At 43.3% G+C, this 22767-nt stretch overlaps 1 protein-coding gene across 4 annotated transcripts; it reads right to left on the bottom strand.

Annotated features, from left to right (window-relative positions):
* Positions 1 to 264: 264 nt before the first annotated feature.
* Positions 265 to 22520, bottom strand: LOC115176177 (protein FAM131B). Of its 4 annotated transcripts, none has more exons than XM_029736031.1 (9): positions 22382 to 22520; positions 14072 to 14119; positions 13612 to 13649; positions 9922 to 10024; positions 8531 to 8755; positions 6331 to 6471; positions 4531 to 4859; positions 3911 to 4159; positions 265 to 1059 (listed from the first exon to the last, which is right to left on the bottom strand). In XM_029736031.1, exons 1-9 carry the CDS (start codon positions 22407 to 22409, stop codon positions 844 to 846), a joined length of 1377 nt encoding a protein of 458 aa, XP_029591891.1. In that variant the 5' UTR covers positions 22410 to 22520; the 3' UTR covers positions 265 to 843. The 4 variants fall into 4 exon arrangements, with proteins under 4 accessions (XP_029591891.1, XP_029591893.1, XP_029591892.1 ...); XM_029736033.1 differs by having other exon boundaries at positions 9931 to 10024; XM_029736032.1 differs by having other exon boundaries at positions 13612 to 13646.
* Positions 22521 to 22767: the final 247 nt, after the last annotated feature.

Below are 22767 nucleotides of genomic sequence, written 5' to 3'. Positions count from 1 at the left end.
TAGCTCCCCCCCTTCTCTTTGAAAATTTTGGGCAAGTCAATGGGCCAAATATCCCCTCCCCTTCCGAAATTCAAAAGATGTGAGCGCCTGCGAAATGGTGATTTGTCCAAAATGATCAGTGACGAAAAATATGGGCACTGGAATAAAGCTGCTTGTCAGTTTGTTGAAAGACGATACCATTTATGTTATGCGCGTCTGTCCACGAGAGATTAGTTTGTGTGTAAAGCTATTGAACACCACACACAATACCACTACCAACAATAATGCTTTTCGAGAATATATATATATTTTTTTACATACATACATACTGTACATTTGAACACTCTCACATACATGCAAAGCGCACGCACGCACACACACACTGTACATACACACACAAACAAACACTGATACATATTACTTTATTTCCTTTTTTGTTTTTATAAAAATCCTTATTATATATTATTACTTTGTATACGGTTTACTATTATCGTTTGATTACTTTCAAAAGCATGCACTTCCTTTTGGTAGTCTCGTGATTCTCTGTATTGCACTGAACTTTATCGCAGTGTCCTTTATCTTTCTTTCTACTCTTTAACTCCATTCTTTCAGCTTCCTTTCCTTAGTTCAATATCACTGCAAAACAAATCCTTACGTTTCAGCAAACTCACAGATTTGAGCAGTCAATGAAATGTCTTTAAAGTCCCCTGTGGCTCTTTCATCATTGTCATTTCCAGCACTTAGACTTTCTGTTTGTTTCTGTCTCAGAGTGGGTAAATAGCTGGAAGGGGTGTGGAATAGCTTGCTTGGTTGATTATTGATAAGTGTATCCTGTTTGTCAGTCTCTCTGTCTGACTGTCCCTCTCAATTGATTGCCACAGCAACAATAGACCCCTCCGCAACCTCTTCATCCTTCTCCTCCAACGATTGGACTATGCAGGGTGTGACCACAAAGGGTATGCGCTCTGCCATTGATTCTGGGCGTGCTAGTTGTGGACTGGTGCCTCCAATCGGGGTGGCGTCTTCTCTAAGCGGCGACGGGGTCAAAGTTGGCTCCAAGGTTAACGTAATCTCATCTTCCTGTGAAAACAGTAAATGGATGGTTTACTAACTATACTGTACTTACCAAACTGTGAGGATCAGTCAACAGTCTCTACCTGTGGGTAGCATAACCTATTTATTAGCCTTGCACGCCACCTTGTGGCTGGAGGACTGACTTTGACGTGAAACACTTGTAGTAGGCAGGACAAACATATTTTCTCCATTTCACTAATATCATCAAAATCAATAAATCCTAGCACTTTCTTTTGCGGCTCATTCAGTAGTTTTTACCTGATAAAGTAAAATCATGTGGAAAAATAATGTTAAAAGTACCATTTATATGGCTAAAACATACATCGGCCAAGTGTCAAAACACCGGTTTTAGATCAATATGCTGAAATAAGTTGTGATATTTTGAAGACCAATACATACATAAGATACTCCTTACGCATTTCACACTTGTGTTCAGATTACTTACTTCAGTTAGTACCTCATAAACTGCACACGCACCAATATTTACCAAGTGGTCACTCAAGACTGGAATTGATTAGCTTGTTCTACTGTATCAATAACACGCGCAAATGAATCACTCACATTCATATTGTATTTCAACCAATGGAACTGGGACAATAACCACAGCGACATACACCATTTGTGCTCTTCTAACAGATAAACCTCAACGAACTTGGGTATTCTACATGTATCTGTTGATAGATGACAACCTGTCGTAGCCCATTATCAATGTATATCTCTGTGAGAAAATTATTTTGGTAGATGGCCAACACGGAAAAGGAAACAACACTTTTCTGTCTGGATAATTTCAACGAATCACCACTTCACACCAGTTTCTAAATATCGACAGGGGTTGGCTTTCATTTGAATGCTAGGTTAACCCTGCATTCATGTGAGGCAAGAGACGTTTATGGGAAGAGCGCCAATTTCTTTCTAGCCACCGTGGTCTGAAATGAAAGCTGCATTCCAAGTCCCACTATGGACTGGCGCGTACGGCAAAAACACTGGTACTTAACCAAAGACTATAAACTTTAATACTAACATCACCAATCTGACGTAAAAGGCTATGTATTTCCTGGAATTCTTGTGTGGTGAAAATGTTAGTCTGTGTAATGTAGTAACACGTTCTGTAATATAACGTAATTAAAAATGTCAAAGTAATTCAATATCTGAACATATTACGATAGTAAATGTATTAGACTTACAAATTCTTACAACAGTGACATATATTTCTTCCTACTTTAACTACGGAGGGAGTTTAAAAATACTCCTAAACACAATTTAACCAGGAGCTCTAGACTAGAACGTCCATAGGGTCTGTGCAGCAGGCTGAACGTTTGACTTGGCTACTTGTAGGGCCTGCTGTTAATAGTGGCAATATCAGTTTGGCTCAATCTGCTTAGGCAACAATGTGTGTGATAATATGGATTATATCTAAAGCAATACAAAACACGGGCTGATTTCAAGGTTTCACTGCTAACCTACAAAGCATTACATGGGCTTGCTCCTACCTATCTTTCCGATTTGGTCCTGCCGTACATACCTACGTGTACGCTACAGTCACAAGACGCAGGCCTCCTTATTGTCCCTATAATTTCTAAGCAAACAGCTGGAGGCAGGGCTTTCTCCTATAGAGCTCCATTTTTATGTAATGGTCTGCCTATCCATGTGAGAGACGTAGACTCGGTCTCAACCTTTAAGTCTTTATTGAAGACTCATCTCTTTAGTAGGTCCTATGATTGAGTGTAGTCTGGCCCAGGAGTGTGAAGGTGAAGGGAAAGGCACTGGAGCAATGAACCACCCTTGTTGTCTCTGCCTGGCCGGTTCCCTTCTCTCCACTGGGATTCTCTGCCTCAAACCCTATTACATGGGCTGAGTCACTGGCTTACTGGTGCTCCGGATTGGCGCCCCCCTTGGGTTGTGCCTTGGGGGAGATCTTCGTGGGCTATACTCGGCCTTGTCTCAGGATGGTAAGTTGGTGGTTGGAGATATCCCTCTAGTGGTGTGGGGGCTGTGCTTTGGCAAAGTGGGTGGGGTTATATCCTGCCTGTTTGGCTCTGTCCAGGGGTATCCTGTCTCAGCCTGCAGTATTTATGCTGCAATAGTTTATGTGTCGGGGGGCTAGGGTCAGTCTGTTATATCTGTAGTATTTCTCCTGTCTTATCCGGTGTACTGTGTGAATTAAGTATTCTCTCTCTAATTCTCTCTCTTTTTCTCTCTCTCTTTCTTTCTTTCTTTCTTTCTTTCTTTCCTTCTCTCTCTCAGAGGACTTGAGCCCTAGGACCATGCCTCAGGACTACCTGGCCTGATGACTCCTTGCTGTCCCCAGTCCACCTGGTCATGCTGCTGCTCCAGTTTCAACTGTTCTGCCTGCGGCTATGGAGCCCTGACCTGTTCACCGGACGTGCTACCTGTCCCAGACCTGCTGTTTTCAACTCTCTTGAGACAGCAGGAGCGGTAGAGATACTCTGAATGATCGGCTATGAAAAGCCAACTGACATTTACTCTTGAGGTGCTGACCTGTTGCACCCTCTACAATGAACTGTGATTATTATTATTTGACCCTGCTGGTTATCTACGAACATTTGAACATCTTGGTCATGTTCTGTTACAATCGCCACCCAGCACAGCCAGAAGAGGACTAGCCACCCCTCATAGCCTGGTTCCTCTCTAGGTTTCTTCCTAGGTTCTGGCCTTTCTAGGGAGTTTTTCCTAGCCACCGTGCTTCTACACCTGCATTGCTTGCTGTTTGGGGTTTTAGGCTGGGTTTCTGTACAGCACTTTGTGACATCAGCTGATGTAAGAAGGGCTTTGTAAATAAATTTGATTCATTGATTGTCTGAAAATCAACACGTTTTTCTTCAACCACATGGCTCACCTTAGTCTCCTCCTCTTCCTGTTGTTCTGTAATGCATTCGCTCTCTTCCTCTGGCTCCTCCCCCAAGGTCTCGACCACACCCCCAACCATGTCACCCATTGGCCCGCTCATCTGTCCGACAATCTCCACCTGCGCGGATCCCCATAGGTCAGCCAGGCGAGGGTGAGTGGGCAGACCCAGACTGTGGATGGTGCTGTTGGGTGTGGCTTGGAGGGAGTGGTTTGCACTGTGTAGTCTGTGTTCCATTGTCTGTAGATAAGGCAACACAGTTCCTTAAAATGTTCTCATGACACAAAAAATTGCATTATCAAGAAACATCCCCATGAGTCGATAGCTCATGGCTAGTGGGAGGAAATGAGTCATCTGTTGCTCTTGGCAACAAGTATTTCTGTATGTAATTAGTAGGTCTCACGTGTTGATATTAACACTAAAGCGTTGGTAGCATTACATTAACAGTAAGAATGATTTAAAAAAATATATAAATGTTTTGCTAATAACACTAGCAAACTGCTAGTATACTGCTGTCTTACAATGGTTGTCAGTTAGACACTTCCATGTTTTATTGAAACACTAAGTCCACCTGGTGACAGTACTCTATGAGGCAGTCCAGTCTGTCTCACCTGTTGCTGTTGGTAGAGCATTAGCTGCTGGTGCTGGTACAGCTGGATCTGCTGCAGCTGCTGGAGCTGCAGCTGGCTCTGCTGCTGCAGGGTGAGCTGTTGGGACTGCTGCTGCGGCTGGATGTAGCCCCCCACATTGTCCACCTCGTCGTAGCCCTCACCGGGCGTCCCTCCGCCCCCACCCGCCATGATGTAGGCGGACGGCGAGGCCACGCCCGATGGATCGTTGCTGATTGGCTCCCAGGCGTCGGAGGAGGAGAGGCAATAGAGTCCCTGGGCGACGTAGGTGTTGGGCCACACGTCGGCCGAGGAGTGATGCATCGCCTGCTCTGTTGTGTTAGGGCGGGAGGGATGAAGGGAGAAGTACATTTTGGATTAGATACAAGTAATAAACTGTAACCTCGGAGCACAAAGCAAATATTTTTGATGTGTCACAGAAGGCAGTGGATATAGGTAAACATGGCCTTCAGTTTCCATAACAGTGGTTTACATTAGTTGCGTTCAAAGGGCGTTGAAGCAGCAGTATCACCAGATATCAGAAGATATTTACAGCAGCGTAACCATTTTGACAAGAAATACACTGGCAACTTATTGAAAGCTCAACATATCTAAGGAGAAAATGAAAGCTCACTTGACGATGGGCAAACCGTGCCTTAGTTATTATAATGCCTATAATAATCTGATTTTAATTGGTCTCTGGGTTGATAATAGCAGAGAATAGGCCCATATGGTGCTGTTAATGAGAGCCAGGCTAAGTCCTTGTGTTAACCTACAAGCTCCCCCAGGGTTTTCTGCTACAACACAACACTACCCAACCAAACACCCCAGGGCCACAGCTGCCATTTTGAGTTTCTCCACAACATTTCTTCATAAAGCCCTGATGCACCTCTAGCCAACCTGTCAAATGGAGTGGAAATGACATCAATCAAACCGGAGTAAACAACATCAATCAAAGTGGCTGGAAGCCTTCTAGAGTAAAATATGGAGCAGCACAGTCCAATACAGAGTGGATGCTCACAAGTCAATTATGATCCCTCTTCAGAACTACACATATATAAACTCAATTATGATCCCTCTTCAGAACTACACATATATAAACTCAATTATGTGTTTTTGCATTTGGCACTAATATTGTTGTGGAAAAGTAAATGCTTAATTTAATATAAAAAAAACATTTTGTATTCATTCATTAAATCTGGAATTCATTCATTAATGCGGAAACCGCCACATCCGTTTGCGATATCACAACAACAAAGACGCTACTTTAAACAAACAAAGACTGTTTCTTCCCCTCGGACAGCCTTCCCTGTAGCTCAGTTGGTAGAGCATGGTGTTTGCAACGCCAGGGTTGTGGGTTCATTTCCCACGGGGGGCCAGCACGGAAAAAAAAAAATGAAATGTATGCATTCACTACTGTAAGTCGCTCTGGATAAGAGCGTCTGCTAAATGACTAAAATGTAAATGTAAAATGATTGCACGCAAGAAAGAACAGACAATTATGTACTATGATTTCTTTTGACCACGATGCTAATTTCCTCCACAACAAAAAAAACTAACAAATGCTCCTGGGGCGACCAGTGGTGCTGTTGCGTCTATCGCGGATCTCAGCTTTAAATGCTATATGCTATCAAATGTTACTTGTACATCCGTCTCAATTTCACAATATAGCACTATGGCATTGGATGAACAGATTCAGTGAGTGCTGTTCATTGAAATGTAGTTTGTACTTTAAAAACAAAAGTTATAATAAAATGGCTTCCCTATTTCTAGTGTGTGGTGGCCATGTTTCTAGTCCTTTACCTCTGCTGGTGATGCTCTCCTGGTTGGTCTCACTGAGGTGTGCCACACTGCCTTGGTTGGAGCCAGCACAAAGGCTGTCTTCCTCCATAGATCTCCAGCCCAGCAAAGTAGCCTCCGATAAGGCAAATTGTGCCATTAATCCTGGAAGAAACAAGGGGATAGACTTGGTAAACAATGTAAAATACATGGTTCCAAATCTCATTTGTTTACAGTGCATTTGGAAAGTATTCAGACCCCTTGACTTTTTCCACATTTTGTTACATTACAGCCTTATTCCAAAGTTGATTAAATATTTTTTTCCCCTCAGCAATATACACACAATACCCCATAATGACAAAGCCAGAACTGTTTTTTATCCATTTTAGAAAATGTATAAAAAATAAAAACAGAAATACCTGATTTACATAAGTATTCAGACCCTTTGCTCTGAGACTCGAAATTGATCTTAGGTGCATCCTGTTTCCATTGATCATCCTCAAGATGTTTCTACAACTTGATTGGAGTCCACCTGTGGTAAATTCAATTGATTGGACATGATTTGGAAAGGCACACACCGGTTTATATAAGGTCCCACAGTAGACAGTGCATGTCAGAGCAAAAATCAAGCCATGAGGTTGAAGGAATTGTCCATAGAGCTCCGAGACAGGATTGTTTCAAGGCACAGATCTGGGGAAGGGTACCAAAACATTTCTGCAGCATTGAAGGTCCTCAAGAACACAGTGGCCTCCATCATTCTTAAATGAGCTGGCCGCCCGGCCAAACTGAGTAATCGGGGGAGAAGGGTCTTGGTCAGGGAGGTGACTAACAATCTGATGACAGAGTTCCTCTGTGGAGATGAGAGAACTTCCAGAAGGACAACCATCTCTGCAGCACTCCACCAATCAGGCCTTTATGGTAGAGTGGCCAGACCACTTGGCATTTGCCAAAAGGTACTTAAAGGACTCTGGGACCATGAGAAACAAGATTCTTTGGTCTGATGAATCCAAGATTGAACTTTTTGGATGCCAAGTGTCATGTCTGGTGGAAACCTGCCACCATCCCTGCCTCCATTTTCAGGGACTACGAGACTAGTCAGGATTGAGGGAAAGATGAATGGAGCAAAGTGCAGGGAGATCCTAGATGAAAACCTGCTCCAGAGCGCTCAGGACCTCAGACTGGGGCAAAGGTTCACCTTCCAACAGGACAACAACCCTAAGCACACAGTCAAGACAACGCAGGAGTGGTTTTGGGACAAGTCTCTGAATGTCTTTGAGTGGCCCAGCCAGAGCCCGGACTTGAATCCAATCGAACAGTTCTGGAGAGACCTGAAAATAGCTGTGCAGCAACGCTCCCCATCCAACCTGACAGAGCTTGAGAGAATCTGCAGAGAATTATTTTTACCAGGTAAGTTGACTGAGAACACATTCTCATTTACAGCAACAACCTGGGGAATAGTTACAGGGGAGAGGAGGGGGGATGAATGAGCCAATTGTAAGGTGGGGATGATTAGGTGGCCGTGAGGGTATGAGGGCCAGATTGGGAATTTAGCCAGGACACCAGGGTTAAGAGCCATGGGATTTTTAGTGACCACAGAGAATCAGGACACCCGTTTAAAGTCCCATCTGAAAGATGGCGCCCTACACAAGGCAATGTCCCCAATCACTGCCCTGGGGTATTGGGATATTTTTTTAGACCAGAAGAAAGAGTGCCTCCTCCTGGCCCTCCAACACCACTTCCAGCAGTATCTGGTCTCTCATCTAGGGACCAGGACCAACCCTGCTTAGATTCAGAAACAAGCCAGCAGTGGGATGCAGGGTGGTATGCTACTGGCTAATAATGGCTAATAATGGGAAAAACTCCCCAAATATAGGTGTGCCAAGCTTGTAGCGTCATACCCAAGAAGACTCAAGGCTGTAATCGCTGCCAAAGGTGCTTCAACAAAGTACTGGTAAAGGGTAAGGGATCTGAATACTTATGTAAATGTTATATTTCAGTTTTTTATTTGTAATAAATGTGCAAAAATATCTAAAAAAACTGTTTTTGCTTTGTCATTATGGGGTATTGTGTGTAGATTGATGAGGACATTTTTTTATTTAATCAATTTTAGAATAAGGCTGTAACGTAACAAAATGTGGAAAAAGTCAAGGGGTCTGAATACTTTCCGAATGCACTGTACATATTGAGTTGTTTAACTTTCACTGGTTCTTATGTTCACTCTTACCTGCGGTGAAGCGGGCTTCCTTTTCTCCTTCACTGAGTTCACTGTACATTTCACTCTCCCTCCGCCTATCCTTTTCGCGTTGCGAGGTTGGGATTTTGGCGACCACATTCCCTTCAGTCCCAGTAGATGGTGTGTTCCAGCTCTGCCATTCGATCATGTGAGCCACCTTGCCCGAGGCCATGGCAGTAGGCTTTGTCACTTTATCCTTCATGGAACGGGACACGCCTAAATAAAGAATAGAGGGGGGGGACATTGCTTCCCAACACATTCAATTTCTGAATATGGCACCTCCCACGATGAATTTGGGCTCAGGAAGTGAAATGGGCTAGGAACGGTGGAAAATGCTTAATGGGTTATGCATTCTTTCTGGGAGGCATAGAATTCAGTACAAAATGGCTTCTTCCTCTTTCATGGATGTCTCTCAGCAATTCTGGGTGGTTGGAGATTGAAGTTGATGTAGATGAGGCTTACTGCATTATTAAAAGCTGTCTGTTTATTCATCATGGCTTGCTGACTTGATCGATCTCTCAGTCGCAACAAGGGTGAACTAGAGAATTCTATGAACCATATTAATATTCAGTCTTCACTTTTGAAATTCATCAAGAAGATGAGATTCATTAGACTTTAAGCGTTTCTTTGTAATTCAAATGTGAAAAAAGTTACCTTTGCTGTAAACATAATTCTGAAAAAGCACCACTGCAAATCCTTAATTAAAGTGCAAATATCTGACGATAACGAGGGATGTACTATTCATTCGGTGTAAGTGTTTGGGGGAACAATACAAATCTAATTAAATCAACTGAGTGTGAACTGAATACATTGGGCAAAAGCAGATATGCTGGGCTGAAGCTTTGTTGATTTGAAAAATGTTGTTCTCATAAAAATGCTAATTTCCTTCATAAAATAATATCCATTGTAGATTTATATTCAATGTGATGCGTAGTTACTTTGGGAGAAAGGAAAATAATACTTTTGGGGTCTTTATCATTCCAAGGTCGATAAGGTCTGACTGTTAAATACACACGATATCAAATCAAATGTACTTCAACTGCAACAGACACGACTATAACACCAACAATACACTCAAAGCACAGACAAGCACAGAGCCATAAAACTGCCTTGCCAACACAATACAATCCCACCACCACCACAAACACCACACTACAAAACACTACATTTCCCAACACGCTTGTGGAGATTTATATTTCAATGTTTTAAAAAAAAATCTGATTGGATTCCATCAATTGCCCATAAGCGGTAAATTGACGTGTGCATCAGATATCAATGGGGAGGAAGGGAGTGAAACAGGAAGGGCACCCATGTTGGCTCCATCTCCTCCTGTCTGGAGCTGACATGGCGTTGGTTTACCATCTACCAGGACAGACACACACCTGACACACCTGTCAGTGAGGACTTAGCCAGAGCACCGATCCCGTAAGCACTGGAGTTCCTCTTCAGACGAGGCAGAATGGAAGTGGTGTCCTCCATAGAGAGCTGTAGAAAGGGATGAGGCGAGGAAAGAAAGAAAGAATTGTGGAGGAGAAAGGGGAGAGGAATGGCCGATTGTTGAGAGGGGGCGAAACAATATTATTGGTTGAGGATTAGATATGCAATACAGTTTAATTGAGAAAATAGGGGATAATTCTACTTAACAATCAAATACAACTACCATCATATTAAGCAATATTGACATTACATTATCCAACACATCCCAAATCATATCGGCACTTCGGTCAAACCAGCAATAGTCAGCACAGTGATGTAGGAGTTCAATGTGCAGTCACTGGACTGTACCTGTAGGGCCTGTGATTCATATGCTTGATAAATAAAGGAGCATCACGCTAGCAGCTAGCGTTATTAGCTACCGTAGATTATGGTCATTACAGCGTCTTATCCCCCAGCCGGAGATACTATGTAACACAGGCAGCACAGTAGATTAGCAGCAACGCTAAGCTAGAGAGACGGGGAGAGAGAGGGAGGGAGGTGGAACGGGGAGAGAGTGAAGGACAAAAACTCTGGCTTATCTACAGGCAGAGTGAGCCAAACCACGAGGCGGGACGGAGGAGGAAGAGGGCGAGATTAGCAAAGGACTTACATTGATTCCCTTGCAGGAAAACTCGGCATTGCCCATGCTGAGAGAGAGAGAGAGGGAGGTAGAGGAAGAAAGCCAGGAGAGATATACAGTAGGTACAGTATGTGTGTAGAGGAGGCGGGAAAGGGAACGCAACAGAGAGGAGGACTAAAAGAAGAACACCTACAACGACAATGACAGCAACAAAAAAGACAAATAAGGTGTGTAAAAGATACGCAGGACGAAATCAGTGGTAGTAAAGTACTAAAGATTTGGGTGGAGGGAGGAAGAGAAAGGATGTGAGTGATGGAATATCAAAAGTGGAAGAGAGATTTGGACGAGCCGGGCAGGGAGGATTTAAATATTGATCAATTTTGGATAGATTAGATGTGAGAATTCACTGTCTGTGAAGGAGTAGATTCTGTCATATCAGCTGGACCATCTGCTTTGGAAATCGGGAAAACAAAACAAAAAATGGTTGTGTTGCCATTGAAGTCAGTGTTGGTGTTTGTCGTGCTTCCCTCCCAATAATAGGATATAACTAATTATTCATAATTGAATAATATCTTATATTATCATAATACATACTGTACTTAGAAATAGGACTAAACGGTGCCCCTTGTGAGGAAAACCCATACATAAAATGGTGCCCCGTGTGATGTCATTCTTCTACTACTAAGTCGATATTCACGTCATAAGTAATTCCCCTCAGCCACACCCGCAAATTAGGAAAAACCAACATTATTTTCCTTTGACCCCCATTGTAAAAGAGCCAACTTCGTCATACATTTGTAGTTATACAGAAATAACAAAACATGCCAAAAGCCAGTGTGTTGTTCAGTGTAAATGTAACCAGGTCAATCATCCCAACATACAATTCAGAATGCTCCCACGTAGGGAAATAGAGCCTGCGAGAACAGCCCTGTGGCTGCAGGCTATTCGGTATGGGAGAGTGGGAAATTGCGGGGACCCGGAGTCCAAGTATACTATGTGCGTGGAAAACATTTCATCCCAGGTAAGACATTTAACTTGTTTAGTATAGTCTGTGTGTTTGTGTTGTTGGTCTTGGTTAGCTTAATGTTCCGGTCGGTAGCTAGCTAGAACTCACGTGGCTGCTAGCGCCACCATAAAACGGGGCATGAGGGAAGCCCTACAGTAGTACGTTTTTCTAAGTAGTGAGAACTCTCAGGAGCAGGCAATGTCGAAAAGTACTTTTCTTAAATGTAGATTTGTAATTGGCTAAAACAAGAATACTACAAGAAAAATGTCATTTTCTGAGCCAATAGGATCAACAAGTTAAAAATGGGTTGTTTTCATTCTATCTAATACCGACTGAGAGCATACACTAGTCATAGAATTGTGGAATCTGAGTCATCATCAGGCCTATCATACTCCAATGTTATGATAACAAGGAAAGGCTTGAGGTCAAATCTGACCTAGTTGCCAGGGCCAACAGCAACTTCTGCAGGCAGTTAAGTGGCCCTACTGGAGAATGCCCATTGGCCATTGCATTTTGTCATAAAGAATTAGGCTGGCCTTAGAGAGGTGTTGGAAGTTGGTTGGATATAATGAGTATTGCTCAGTCCAACCTAGTTGTACAGACTTGATTTGAGATTCACAGATACATTTTAGATTCCATTCTCACATACTCAGGGGGCCTGGTGTAAATTATTTCTAGGAATATGTATTATGGAGACTGGTCTTGAGAAAGGCCTGAAATGTCAAAATTAAACGTTCGACTTTATTGCCATTTCTTGTTGTTTCTATATGAGTATGTATTGCAACTGCAAGTGAATCTTTTTTCACTTTGTAATACCTTCTTATAAAACACCTCATGAGTTGTGATTTAGCAAGCCCCGTGAAGTCCAAGCTAGCCGCCCAGAGGATTCCTGTTTTAGTTGGGATGGTGATAAACTAATCCCACAAAATGCTGAATTATTCACTGAAAAAAGGGACCGGGGTCAGTGCTTACTCTTTATTTACGAGGGCTTGCGGTGTGGGGTGTCACTAGAAAGGATTTATCATGGTTAAAATGTGCATTAACAGAAAGGGCGAGCAAGGAGCAGCAGGGCGTCAGCGTCCTTGGAACTTGTTCTTCCTAGCAACAGGCCCAGTGATTTCTGGGAACAGGTTTCCCCCGGTGAAGCGCTTTTGTCTCAATCGGCCAATCAGACATCAGTAGTCGTGTTGTTGCCATCAAACTCTGGCCAGTCCAGAGGAGTGCATACTGTCTCTCTAACCTTGTGTGTTATGAGGCTGCTGGCTGCATCCACCTCAGCTCAGCTGCCACTGCTGTGTTGACATCATACTGTGGCATCTTTGAATCACAAACTCATTCATCCGAATGTGGACGGATTTCATCCACCATATCCAGAAACATATGGGGTAACAATTTTATTTTTATCACAACATCTAAATTAAACTGTGTTTTGTTACTTGGGGGATGGGGGGGTCCCAAAAAATATCAAATAGCATATTAAGTGTAGTAGAATATGCTTTCTTTGTATTTAAACATCTGTGGTGGTCTGGTTGGTTGTCATTGTGTAGTGTATTTTTTCTGTTTAAAAAGACCCCACTGTGTATTGCAATTCAGCCTTGTAGCCTCTTTCAAGAGAGAGAAACAAAACAGCAACAGTGGTAAAGCAGAGAGATGGATCGTATGCTATGTCCCTGGAGTGGGAGATTATATATAGCACCGTAATGGTTTTGGCTCTCGAGACCAGCTCCGGTGACCTCTGTGAGAAATTCAATACAAACCATCTCTGAGCAACATTATGTCATGGCACTCTCAGTATAGGAAGCAGCGTGAACGAGTCAAGCTCAGTTTCACTACTAGATATGAGAAACCATGAAATGATCCTTTTCCTCGATGGCCATCTTGGCTCAAGGATCCATTTGACATAAATATGAAATACACTCGAGAGTAGAGCTGGAATGTTATAAAATCCAGACAAATGATATTTCACTTCAGGGGGATAAAATGTACTGTATATCGAAATGTCCTTCATACCTGCTCCCCATCTTTCCGTACAGGAACAGCGTCCGCTGCTAGAAAAAAAGATAGAAAAAGCAGATAGAAGAACATGAAGCCAGCCTTATGCAACCTTTACTGAGTAGAGCTGACAGCACACTCCAACATTTATGCTGACATTCACACAAAGCACTAAAATGTGATTGTCATTTGCACCAACTGTTAGCACATTAGGAAAAACTAGTATGTGTAATTATGGGCCAAGATCTTTAGATTCCTATACTTGATTATGTTAAAAGCGGCCTTTTGTATGTCATATTTCAACTGCATGATCATTAGGATGCATTTGATAGTAGGTCTACTAAATCAAGCATTCAAATACATATTAAATGCTAATCTGTTATGTTTTCATTATTATTCAACTATTAGTAAGGCATATTGTATTATTATACCCAAAATACAGAAAATATAGTAAAGTAAATATTATATTGGCACATACTGTAAATTGACACTGCATTGCGTGCCCTCTTCTCCACACAGATATAAGCTGAAAAAAGTCATTAATTGAATTCAAAATCCTTAAAACACTTGTCTGTATTGTTTTATATCCTAACATCTCACTTTAACATTTATACAGTTAAAAGGGGAGTCGAACAGAGTTCTTAATTGAAACACATCTACATGACTATCTAAGGGCCTCCATCTAAATCTGAACACATTTAACACTTGAACGTTTCCTTTAAACAGGCAAAAAAAACGGTAAAGAAATAGATCCAACATAAAAGAAAGTCAAATTGAGTTCTAAAATCTGATTTGAAACACTTTAACTACAGCTGAGTTGACACACAGGGGAACCTGGAGGCCATTTTCCTCCATCAGACATTCACACACCAGAGACCTCTAAAGCTGATGGAACTCCAAGATAACCGAGGAGAAAGAGGGCGAGTAAGAGGTAGTAGCACTCAATGAAAAAGAGAAAGGAGGACAGGGAGGATTGGGAAATGTGGAAAAGAAAACCAAGGGTATACCAAGATGGGGCAGAGAAAAAAAGGACAAAACTATGAGGAGGAGGAGGAGAAGGAGGAAGATGAGGAGGAGGAGGGGGAGCGTTCCAGTAGGCCAATATTTTAATGGTATCAATTGGTGTCTATGGTGTGTTATCAAGCCTGCATCTTAACCAATGGAATGAGAAGGTGGTGAATATTTCTTTGTTGGTGTTAAAACAATCGTCACAATATTTCTTACAGGGAATTGTGTCCACAGTTGATCACCACCTCATGTGTGAGGTCAATCCATCTGTAAAACATGCACAAAAAAAGCAGGCCCAAACACACTCATCTTTTCCCACACTTGTCACCCTGGCCTGTCAAGAGGTTATCAATCTTCATAGGCATCACTGTCATCTAACAGCATGTAGTAAACTAGACAGGCAGACGTCTTGATCTCATAGAGAACTAAGCCTCCTCCACTTCGCTGTAGAATTAGTCTCGTTGTAGAGAATTTCCTTTCCCTCATTCATTGATGATTCAAAACATCTGAGTCAGATACCTTTTGAGAGGAGAGGTAAGGTCTCAACCGTCACAGCAGTCTTATGATACAACTGTACAATTACAAAGGTGGGGGAAAAGCTTTGTTCCGAGCAATTGTGTGAGCTGGGGAAGGGTAGGACTAGGTTCACACAGTGGGCGAAATAGCAGGAGCTCGCCACTCACGCTGAACTGAGCGAATTCCTTACGGGTGCATTAGCCTGCTGTGACCAACTGAGCGGAAGCCAGAAGCCGCGCGGGTCATCAAAGCAAACGGCGGGGGAAGGGAGAATCGTCGGCCACTGCCGCAATCGCTCCTGACAGATCTTGTGGTTCGGAATGTTAGGGACCACCATCATCTGTCTTTTGCGATCACTTGGGGCCGAGTAGGGCGTCTTGGCTGTCACACACGGTGGGTGACGTGCGCCCAGACGCTGATTCAGGGTGAAGGCCAAAGACTGACTCATCTCAGCTCCAGTACCGGTGCCGAAAGGAGTTCTAGCGGGACATAGTACTGAATTTTTTTTTATTCTGAGCGCATATGCAGCGACTATCATGGTAAGGTATGGCCACGGTAAGACCAGGGCTTGAAACCAAAGTGACAACCTGGGGAAATGGCACCTCGACCTTTCAGCATCGATTTCCGTAGCCTATATGAGAGGACTTTATTTGTGATAAAAACTGTTGGAGCTACCACAAATACAGTCAACCTAATATACAAAAGCATTGGACCTGAAATACATACCCACTGGGCACAGACATCAATTCAATGCCTATTCCACATTGGTTCAATGCAATTTCATTGAAATGACGTGGAAACAATGTTTATTCAACCAGTGTGTTCCCAGTGGGTAACTACTGTGTAAAAAAAGAGTTGGATAACTGTTCCAAAAACCACCAAAACAACATGCTACTAATTCAAATGATATGTCTCAGAGATTAAGTTAACACTTAGCCACCCTAACACAACCCATGCTTCTCTCTGTCTTCTTTTCTCCATTCCTCCTTTACTCTTCTCACCCTTCCAAATTCCTTCCTCCCATCCTCTTCCCTCTCCCTGAGCCTCTCTCTCCCCTCTTCTCCTATGGTCAGTAGCAGCTCAACCATGACCACCCGTCAAGCAAACTCCATCGACTAGTCACCTTGGCCCCATGTCCGTCACCTTGCGAGTCGTCTGTCAACTCGCGTCATCAGCTGTACGGTGTATGTGACACAGTGAGCATGCTCCGCTCAATACCGAGCATCCGTCAGTCAGTCTGTCAGCACTTTTAATGAAATCAATATTGGGGGGCATTCCTGTGTAATGCAATATCTCAAAGACACTCAATAGAACTGAATAACAAACAAGATGAGCGGTGCGAAATAGTACACAACAAGCTACAGCAGGTCTCTGGCCAGGTCAAGGCTTCAACAGATTGTTTAGCAGTGTGTTTGTATATGGGAAATTGAAGGAGGCCTACAGTGCCTTGCAAAAGTATTCACCCTCCTTGGCGTTTTTCCTATTTTGTTGCATTACAACCTGTAATTTCAATGGATTTTTATTTGGATTTCATGTAATGGACATACACAAAATAGTCCAAATTGGTGAAGTGAAATTAAAAAAATAACTTATTTCAAAAAACTTGAAGAAAACAAAAATGGAAAAGTGGTACGTGCATACGTATTCACCCTCTTTGCTATGAAGCCCCTAAATAACATCTGGTGCAACCAATTACCTTCAGAAGTCACATAATTAGTTAAATAAAGTCCACCTGTGTGCAATCTCAATGTCACATGATCTCAGTATACAGTTGTGGCCAAAAGTTTGAGAATGACACAAATATTAATTTTCACAAAGTCTGCTGCCTCAGTTTGTATGATGGCAATTTGCATATACTCCAGAATGTTATGAAGAGTGATCAGATGAATTGCAATTAATTGCAAAGTCCCTCTTTGCCATGCAAATGAACTGAATCCCCCAAAAACATTTCCACTGCATTTCAGCCCTGCCACAAAAGGACCAGCTGACATCATGTCAGTGATTCTCTCGTTAACACAGGTGTGATTGTTGACGAGGACAAGGCTGGTCAATCCTCAAGAAGCAGGTGGACAAACAAAAACCCACTAATTCTGACAAACTCAAAGCATTGATTATGCAAGAATGGGCTGCCATCAGTCAGGATGTGGCCCAGAAGTTAATTGTCAGCATGCCAGGGCGGATTGCAGATTTCTTGAAAAAGAAGGGTCAACACTGCAAATATTGACTCTGCATCAACTTCATGTAATTGTCAATAAAAGCCTTTGACACTTATGAAATGCTTGTAATTATACTCCAGTATTCCATAGTAACATCTGACAAAAATATCTAAAGACACTGAAGCAGCAAACTTTGTGGAAATTAATATTTGTGTCATTCAAAACTTTTGGCCACGACTGACCTGTTCTGAAAGGACCCAGAGTCTGCAACACCACGAAACAGGGAGCACCACCATGCATGTGGCACCATGAAGACCAATGAGCTTTCCAAACAGGTCAGGGACAAAGTTGTGGAGAAGTACAGATCAGGGTTGAGTTATAAAAAAATATCAGAAACTTTGAACATCCCAAGGAGCACCATTAAATCCATTATTAAAAAATTGAAAGAACATGGCACCACAACAAACCTGCCAAGAGTGGGCCGCCCACCAAAACTCACAGACCAGGCAAGGAGGGCATTAATCAGAGAGGCAACAAAGAGACCAAAGATAACCCTGAAGGAGCTGCAAAGCTCCACAGCGGAGATTGGAGTATCTGTCCATAGGACCACTTTAAGCTGTACACTCCACAGAGCTGGGCTTTACGGAAGAGTGGCCAGAAAAAAAACATTGCTTAAAGAAAAAATTAAGCGAACACGTTTGGTGTTCGCCAAAAGGCATGTGGGAGACTCCCCAAAGATATGGAAGAAGGTACTCTGGTCAGATGAGACTAAAATGTAGCTTTTTGGCCATCAAGGAAAACGCTATGTCTGGCGCAAACCCAACACCTCTCATCACCCCGAGAACAACATCCCTACAATGAAGCATGGTGGTGGCAGCATCATGCTGTGGGGATGTTATTCATCGGTAGGGACTGGGAAACTGGTCAGAATTGAAGGAATGATGGATGGTGCTAAATACAGGGAAATTCTTGAGGGAAACCTGTTTCAGTCTTCCAGAGATTTGAGACTGGGATGGAGGTTCACATTCCAGCAGGACAATGACCGTAAGCATACTGCTAAAGCAACACTTGAGTGGTTTAAGGGGAAACATTTAATGTCTTGGAATGACCTAGTCAAAGCCCAGACCTCAATCCAATTGAGAATCTGTGGTATGACTTAAAGATTGCTGTACACCAGCTGAACCCAGCCAACTTGAAGGAGCTGGAGCAGTTTGCCTCGAAGAAAAGGCAAAAATCCCAGTGGCTAGATGTGCCAAGCTTAGAGACATACCCCAAGAGACTTGCAGCTGCAATTTCTGCAAAAGGTGGCTCCACAAAGTATTGACTTTGAGGGGGTGAATAGTTATGCATGCTCAAGTTCTGTTTTTTTTGTCTTATTTCTTGTTTGTTTCACAATAAACACTATTTTGCATCTTTAGAGTGGTAGGCATGTTGTGTAAATCAAATGATACAAACCCCCCAAAAAATCTATTTTAATTCCAGGTTGTAAGGCAACAAAATAAGAAAAATGCCAAGGGGGGGTGAATACTTTCGCAAGCCACTGTACTTTGCTAAATGTCTCACCACGCATGAAAGATACGAAATTAAGTCAATGACAGATATGTGATTGATTGATGAAGGCCTATAACATCTGCAAAATACTCTGAGTATAAAAACATTAAGAGCACCTGTTTGTCGCACTGGTATAAAGGATCGGGAGACAGGTGCAGGAATGCGTAATAGGGGTTTTTATTTACCCAAATTACAGCGTGTCATGTAAAGGCACGGGGACGAAGACCAAACAAACACTTATAAAAAACACAGGGTTGAGACCCAAACAAAAGAGTGAGGAGTTCCTTGAATAAAGAACACACGCGCACAATGATTAACACACAGGACGAGACCAGTAATCATCTGTGCAATCCACAAGGGCACGAAAGCCCAAAACACACAGCAGAGGTACTCACACACACCAACGGACATTGTAACAATAATCGACAAGACCATGGAAACCAAAGGGCACATATATACAAATACTAATCAGTGGGAATAGGGGACAGGTGTGCATTATGAACTTTCCGGAGGGATCCGTGACACTGTTCTTTCCATGACATAGACTGACCAGGTGAATCCAGGTGAAAGCTATAATTCCTTATTGATGTCACTTGCTAAATCCACTTCATTAAGTGTAGATGAAAGGGAGGAGACAAGTTAAAGAAGGATTTTTAAGCCTTGAGACAATTGAGACATGGTTTGTGTATGTGTGCCATTCAGAGGGTGAATGGGCAAGACAAAATATTTAAGTGCCTTTGAACGGGGTATGGTAGTAGGTGCCATGCGCACCAGTTTGTGTGTGTCAAGAACTGCAATGCTGCTGGGTTTTACATGCTCAACAGCTTCCCGTGTGTATCAAGAATGGTCCACCACTCAAAGGACATCCAGCCAACTTGACACAACTGTGGGAAGCATTGGAGTCAACATTGGCCAGCATCCCTGTGGAAAGCTTTCGACACCTTGTAGAGTCCATACCCGGCGTACACTCAGTGTATGTGTACGCCGCCAATAAAATTTGACGTGACCATTTGAAATCGAATAACCCCTTACCATAATCTGCCTCATAAGGCCTGCGACGAACCATTTTCATAAACATGCTAAACTGCTGAGATTTACATTGCTACGCTAATCTTCCTTGAATATATAACCACAGAACAAACAAAGACAATACTGAGCGAACACGGTTAAAGAGCTCCGTTGTCTCCCAGACAATGACAGAGTCTAGGAATAAATACAGCTGCCAACCACTCATCATGAACGACATCCGTTGTGAACATAGTGGAATACACTGTAATAACTAGGCTATTACAGGCTACGCAATTCACCGGAATAACAGCAGGAGACAGTAGAATCAGATCATGCTCTCTTGTTGACATGCCATGGTTCCTCTGAATGTTTCCCAGAGGATCTCAACACGGTGTGGGGATGCGCTGTTGACCCATATTTACTGTAAGTATCTCCCCTCCATTCCGTATCCATCGACCTCCCTCCATACAAGATGCTATATATAGCAAGTTATGCTTATTATAACAATAGCGCTCGCGGCAATGTTGATCACAAGAAATCAACCTCGGTTCACATATGATACCAAACGGCCCATTACACGTGGTAAGATACACTAACGTGGGCATGTCTGTTTAGTAGGCGAAGCAAACAGTTTATTTGTTTGGCAGTAAGTATTGGTAGGAGTAATATAGTGGTATTAAAGCGTTATTTTATACAAGTCACAGCATCTTCCAAAAACCCTATGTGTAAAATACTACAGAAGCAAACCATGACAGAGAGAGAGAGAGATGAAGAGAGAAATGAGAGACCCAGTCAGAGGGAAAACTCCCTTACAGCAAACAGGGAAAACCCTAGTGTCGTTTCCTGCTACAAATTCTACATCCACTAACACCTTCCCTAGTTTGTTTTCAGACACACACATTTCGCACACTCATTTGTCTCTAAAACGCCAGGCTGGCTTTCATTTCCACGCTCAATACACATGCTACACATCCTCCACAGACTCAATGACAATCAAAGGTCATCTCCGACGGCGAGCCTCCATTTGTTTTCATAAAGGAACTGGCAAGTGTTTAAAAGAGGGCGATCACTCTCTCTTATGTATCCCCCCCCCAAAAAAACGACACACCACGCTTTAATTCATCTGTTATGCTATCTACAGTACAACACACTCGCGATAATATCTTATCCAATCGGAGAGAGATGGAGCTCAGTGAAATCAACTACTGCCTATGTCACAGCCGGACGGTCCGTACGGGTTCCACAGACCATGTAATTCCATTCAGTCAACGGTATGCTCCATGAAACTAGTTTTAGCAACTAGTTTTAGCAACTAGTTTTAGCAACTAGTTTTAGCAACTAGTTTTAGCAACTAGTTTTAACTCTCTTGAGCCATACACCTCAATGTAGCTACACCGGCTGTATTAACTACTGGCACCGTTAACGTTCCTCAATTAACCTACATGTGCAGCGGACCTGGGCTCACACCTGGGTTTAACCGGTTATGACTCATCCAATGCGGGTCATAGTCCAGCCGAGTGAGTGTGTGTGTGTCTGTGTGTGTCTCAATTTTATACAGTAACTCTTAACCTGAAATGCGCTGCCGCACGCACGCTTCAATTTATTACCCACTGGCATGACGCACTCCGACAGAGGAGAAGAGCATTTACGATTTTCTCAGACACAGCGAACCTTAGCTCTATGTCAAGGCAGGAGGGCAGTTAAACAAGAGGGAGTGCGCGCACACACACACACACACACACACACACACACACACACACACACACACACGCAGTCAAACTAACAGTCCATTTCCTCATGACTATTCCTCCATCCATCTCTCCCTCCTTCCCTCCGATCCTTCTTCCATAATGAAATTCAGAGGTCTGCTCTCTTTCTCTCTGCTTCACTCTTTCCTTTTTTTCTCTCCATCACTATTTATACGTGCAACAGTACACCATGCAGACACTGCTAACAGGATTTCTCATCCTTCCTTTCTCTCTCTCCCTCCCTCCCTCCCTCCCTCCCTCTCTCTCGCTTTCTCTCTCCTCTCTCTCGTTCTCTCCTTTCACCTGTCTCCCCTGAGATCATTGTAAACAGCCTCTAACGTCATCGTTCAGTCTCTCTGTCTCCTCAGAACCTTCTGCATCTCTCTTTCTCTCTCTCTCACACACACACACACACACACCTATCGCCATCCGCACATGGTCGTACAGCCCATCAGGCATATAAAGCTGAAATGTCAAACCGAGTCACCTCTTATTCCAGTCCACTACAAATCGTCTCACGTCCTGCCTTCACTTCCACTGTCATGCTGGTGCCTTGCCATCTCTCCCTAGTCCCCACACACATTCAGCATTCACCATGAACAAACAAAAAAACTCTCCTGTATGTCTAGCCTCGGTCGGACGCTGCTGAGCCAGGTTAACCCAGCACGTCTCCATAGAAACGTTCATACAGTTTCAGAGGAGAAATTGAGAGCCCTCCTTACCTCCCCCACTCCCACCCTCTTCCATTTCTCTCGTCACTGGGGGAAAAGCAGAAGGGGGAAAAGATGGGGGTCTGCTTACTGATGGTCCGGGAGCCGATGCAGCCCATGGTGTCTCTCTCTCACAGAGGCCTTGGAAGCTGCAAACGAGGAAGCACCACCCTTTCGCCAGGCATTCTCTCCACTCCTCTTCTCTCCTCCCGTCTCGCTCCGTATGTGTGTGTGCGTTTGTACCCGTCTCTCACTCGCTCTCTCTCTCTCTCTCTCTCTCTCTCTCTCTCCTCCTCTTGCTCTTGCTCTGCTTTTCTCTCGCGCGCTCCCTCTCTCTCTCTCATTACCTCCGTCAAGCACACTGGCACACACACAGAGACACACAAAGTCCAGTGTTGCGACGCTGGAGCATCCCAGTTAGTCAGTCAGCAAGTCAGTGTGTCCGAGAGCAGGGGAGGATGGAGGGAGGGAAAGATG

Source organism: Salmo trutta, chromosome 36 (genome assembly GCF_901001165.1).
Source record: "Salmo trutta chromosome 36, fSalTru1.1, whole genome shotgun sequence".
In the NCBI taxonomy this organism is placed as follows: Eukaryota; Metazoa; Chordata; class Actinopteri; order Salmoniformes; family Salmonidae; genus Salmo; species Salmo trutta.
The sequence above is the reverse complement of the archived record's forward strand: the minus strand, read 5'-3'. Positions and strand labels throughout refer to the sequence as shown.